Source organism: Musca vetustissima, unplaced genomic scaffold (genome assembly GCF_032173495.1).
Source record: "Musca vetustissima isolate MV318-11 ecotype Yass unplaced genomic scaffold, APGP_CSIRO_Mvet_v1 utg83453, whole genome shotgun sequence".
In the NCBI taxonomy this organism is placed as follows: Eukaryota; Metazoa; Arthropoda; class Insecta; order Diptera; family Muscidae; genus Musca; species Musca vetustissima.
Genome location: NW_026887576.1, coordinates 81,612 through 86,249, shown reverse-complemented (window position 1 = coordinate 86,249; position 4,638 = coordinate 81,612). Strand labels below are relative to the sequence as shown.

General features: G+C 32.8%; 1 protein-coding gene across 1 annotated transcript; it reads right to left on the bottom strand.

Moving 5' to 3' along the window:
* Positions 1 to 3,350: 3,350 nt before the first annotated feature.
* On the bottom strand, positions 3,351 to 4,269 carry LOC133335134 (uncharacterized). The gene is made up of 3 exons (XM_061543438.1): positions 4,111 to 4,269; positions 3,693 to 3,815; positions 3,351 to 3,516 (listed from the first exon to the last, which is right to left on the bottom strand). The coding sequence occupies exons 1-3, from the start codon at positions 4,251 to 4,253 to the stop codon at positions 3,369 to 3,371; spliced, it is 414 nt and encodes a 137-aa protein (XP_061399422.1). The 5' UTR covers positions 4,254 to 4,269; the 3' UTR covers positions 3,351 to 3,368.
* Between the last annotated feature and the right edge of the window lie 369 nt (positions 4,270 to 4,638).

Below are 4,638 nucleotides of genomic sequence, written 5' to 3'. Positions count from 1 at the left end.
GATGGAGCGGGATGTCCCTTCTAAATCCAAAAAAAAAAAACCCCGAAAATTGAACGGTACCTTTGTGTGGTGGCGGGTAAATCCCTAAAAATACTGAAAATACTTATATATGGGGCTATGTGAAAACATGGACCTATGTTTATAATTTTCTGTATACTCGTATATGTATGTCAGCCTTTAAGAACCCTTTATACCAAATTACAGTAGAAATGTGCTTGAAAATGGATCGGTAGAGAGGCTATAATAAAACGTAAACAATTTTGCTACATGGACCAAAATTGATATTTTTTGGCAATCTCTCTAACAATTAAAATCCAAAACCTCAAATAAGAGCCAGAGGACATGCTATAGTGTCTCAATCAGATTGTGTAAGAGATATTGATATGAATTTTTTACACACCATGAGGTCTATTAAAGCGACAATAACCTGTACAACAGTGTTGTGAAGGGTATAATTAATCATTTACAATAGCACCGCGAAAGCATGTTCATCCGACTAGATTCGCTCCACGACTGAATAAGCTAGAAAAGTTTTTTGACTCTGCTAGGAAAATCGGTAAGGAGACGAAAAATGTTTAAACAGCTATTTTATCAGTGATGTTCGGTTGGAAAATGCTACTCAAAATACTGAAATTTGGGCTATATATTTAGTGATATTTTCCTGCGCAGATATGTGCCAGTCTCCAAACTTCTGTAATGCCAAATTAAAGTTTTTTGGGTTGGAAACTGCGGCAAAAATCATCATGGAGGCTAGGTCAAAACTTGGATTTATATTGATCTTTTTTTTCACAGATATATGCCAGATTCTAAAACCAATTAAAGCCTTTTTGTTTTGAAAATCCCTCAAAATATGGAAAGTTGGGCGAACATAGACTTATAATGATAATTTTTTACGCAGATGTGTAACATTCCAAAATTCTGAAAAGCCTAATTTGAGGCATTTCGGTTGGAAAATGCGGCATAAATCGTCAAAACACCCAAAATTTAAGGGGGCATTTATATGGAGGCTATGTCAATAGGTAGATTATTTTCTGCAAGACTATAAAACCCCGAAATGCCATAATAAGCATTTTATTTGAGAAACCTAAAACCGTCCCAAAGGCTAAAATGGGACGGGGTTTTTAAATGGGGGCTAGGTAAAAATTCATTATCCGAAAAATTTGCATTGGAAAAAATTATTTAATAAATCCACGCCTAAGGTAGTCTCTGAAAAAAATTATTTAATAAATCCACGCCTAAGGTAGTCTCTGAAAAAAATTATTTAATAAATCCACGCCTAAGGTAGTCTCTGAAAAAAAATATTTAATAAATCCACGCCTAAGGTAGTGTCTGAAAAAAAATATATAATAAATCCACGCCTTCTGTAGGTCACGAAAAAAATTATTTAATAAATCCACGCCTAAGGTAGTCTCTGAAAAAAATTATTTAATAAATCCACGCCTAAGGTAGTCTCTGAAAAAAATTATTTAATAAATCCACGCCTAAGGTAGTCTCTGAAAAAAATTATTTAATAAATCCACGCCTAAGGTAGTCTCTGAAAAAAATTATTTAATAAATCCACGCCTAAGGTAGTCTCTGAAAAAAATATTTAATAAATCCACGCCTAAGGTAGTCTCTGAAAAAAATTATTTAATAAATCCACGCCTAAGGTAGTCTCTGAAAAAAATTATTTAATAAATCCACGCCTAAGGTAGTCTCTGAAAAAAATTATTTAATAAATCCACGCCTAAGGTAGTCTCTGAAAAAAATTATTTAATAAATCCACGCCTAAGGTAGTCTCTGAAAAAAATTATTTAATAAATCCACGCCTAAGGTAGTCTCTGAAAAAAATTATTTAATAAATCCACGCCTAAGGTAGTCTCTGAAAAAAATTATTTAATAAATCCACGCCTAAGGTAGTCTCTGAAAAAAATTATTTAATAAATCCACGCCTAAGGTAGTCTCTGAAAAAAATTATTTAATAAATCCACGCCTAAGGTAGTCTCTGAAAAAAATTATTTAATAAATCCACGCCTAAGGTAGTCTCTGAAAAAAATTATTTAATAAATCCACGCCTAAGGTAGTCTCTGAAAAAAATTATTTAATAAATCCACGCCTAAGGTAGTCTCTGAAAAAAATTATTTAATAAATCCACGCCTAAGGTAGTCTCTGAAAAAAATTATTTAATAAATCCACGCCTAAGGTAGTCTCTGAAAAAAATTATTTAATAAATCCACGCCTAAGGTAGTCTCTGAAAAAAATTATTTAATAAATCCACGCCTAAGGTAGTCTCTGAAAAAAATTATTTAATAAATCCACGCCTAAGGTAGTCTCTGAAAAAAATTATTTAATAAATCCACGCCTAAGGTAGTCTCTGAAAAAAATTATTTAATAAATCCACGCCTAAGGTAGTCTCTGAAAAAAATTATTTAATAAATCCACGCCTAAGGTAGTCTCTGAAAAAAATTATTTAATAAATCCACGCCTAAGGTAGTCTCTGAAAAAAATTATTTAATAAATCCACGCCTAAGGTAGTCTCTGAAAAAAATTATTTAATAAATCCACGCCTAAGGTAGTCTCTGAAAAAAATTATTTAATAAATCCACGCCTAAGGTAGTCTCTGAAAAAAATTATTTAATAAATCCACGCCTAAGGTAGTCTCTGAAAAAAAATTATTTAATAAATCCACGCCTAAGGTAGTCTCTGAAAAAAAATTATTTAATAAATCCACGCCTAAGGTAGTCTCTGAAAAAAAATATTTAATAAATCCACGCCTAAGGTAGTCTCTGAAAAAAAAATATTTAATAAATCCACGCCTAAGTTGGCCATTGAAAAAAAATTATTTAATAAATCCACGCCCTTTTTATGTCCTTAAAAAATTCTTTAATAAATCCACGACTAAGGTAGTCTCTGAAAAAAATTATTTTATAAATCCACGCCTAAGGAAGTCGCCGAAAGATTCTATGCTGAAAATTTCGCGACATGACATTGAAATTTAAAACTGAGTTCTTTGTTTTCCACCAATATATTTCTGTACTTTTTCTCGATCTATTTCCATTGCAGATGCGCTACAACTTTTGGGAAGGAGACCCTTGAATTGTCTATTTTATAATCATAATATACCATTCACATAGATCTTATTTTGTCTCATTTGGAGTCCGAACAAAGTTTTCAATTTTTCTCCAGGTTATATTACATATTCTCAATAATTGTACTCCTCCTAATGTACTACTTAAAACTATGTAACATTTTTTCATTTGCATTTATTTTTAACTTTTTTTTAAAAGTATTCAAATTACATTACATCAGCCAAGGTGTAACAACTTTTTTGTTGTTGTTCGCCAAACATTCTCCGACTGCAACAATTGTTGCCAAGAAGTCACACAGCATCAACGATGGTTGCCAATGCCATATTTCAGGATGTGCTGTAGGCGTCGCCTTTCTTTGACACTCAAAACCTTTTCAAGTTGTTCCAGTGTCAAGTTGATCTCGCGTAACGAATGCAAAGGTAACCAAAGTGTTGTAATGGCAAAGGTCCTTCAACACACAAACAACGGCAACATTAGAATTTAATGAGAAACGAAGAAGAAGAGAAAAAAACAAAACGGAATGGGGTCAATGTGATTTGCATGAATTCTTTGAGAGAATGAGAAAAAAACAGCGGAACTGATAATGCAACATTAAGTTGAGGTGCAGTTGTCCCACACCCTTACCTGTGCAATCTCATGGCATCAATGGCACTTGGCTGCATGGCCTCCAGTTGTTTGATTTCCTCACGGAATTGTCGATTGTAACGATGGAAGGATTGTTGGTAGCGTTTTCGGCATTTTATCTGGCTAAAGGGTAAATAATTTTTGCGGAAATTTAAGCCAGAAGTTACAAATTTCCAACACATTTCCACCAAGCCAGAAAAAAAACGGAAGAGCATAGAAATGAATGAACGAAAAGAAACACACACACAGACACACATTCAAAGACAGGAAATTCAATCAGTTCTAAATACATTTTAGCCTATCCTTTTGACTGGCTTCATTTCTTTTTTGTTGGCCAAAACCACAATTTCGTCAAAAGAAAAGGAATGAAAAGAAAATCTCTCACACACACACATTCATATACACACATTTCACTTACTAGCTTTCCTCTGTCACTTCAGCTTGTTGACGTGGTGAGCCGTAACCCAGTTTACGTGCTATCAATATACGATACCATTGCTTCTGTAGGGCATTCATGGGCCTTTTGAAAGGATTTGTCGTTAACTCCAATGTGTTCGACATCGTTTTTTTAAGACTTTCTTCTAAAAATAAAGATTTAAAATTGTATAGTATTTTGCCAGCAAAAGCGAGGTGTCTACAATGGAATACTTAATACAAATGCAATGAATTGGAGAGAATTTACTATTTTTAGTTTTGTTTATTTGATTACCATGGCAAAAAGTTGTTTAATTTCTTCAACAAATAATATTTGTGTATTCTTAATTGAAGTCAAATAGACAAGAACGAATGTAACTAACATAGGAGTAGTAGAATATTCGAGTAGGTCGATGACAAAATCTTTAATGGAATATAATATTGAAGAAGAAAATTTACCTGATGGCACACGAAAGAGGGTAATTAAACTAGGATTACTTCTAAGATGGTAAAATTCCACATATATGATAGT

Excerpts from the sequence above, each read along its gene's own strand:
- LOC133335134 (XM_061543438.1), bottom strand. The coding sequence starts at position 4,253 with ATGTCGAACACATTGGAGTTAACGACAAATCCTTTCAAAAGGCCCATG. Across the intron at positions 3,816-4,110 it reads GAAGTGACAGAGGAAAGCTA|CCAGATAAAATGCCGAAAAC; the intron begins GTAAGTGAAATG and ends TTTACCCTTTAG. Across the intron at positions 3,517-3,692 it reads GATGCCATGAGATTGCACAG|GACCTTTGCCATTACAACAC; the intron begins GTAAGGGTGTGG and ends TGTGTGTTGAAG.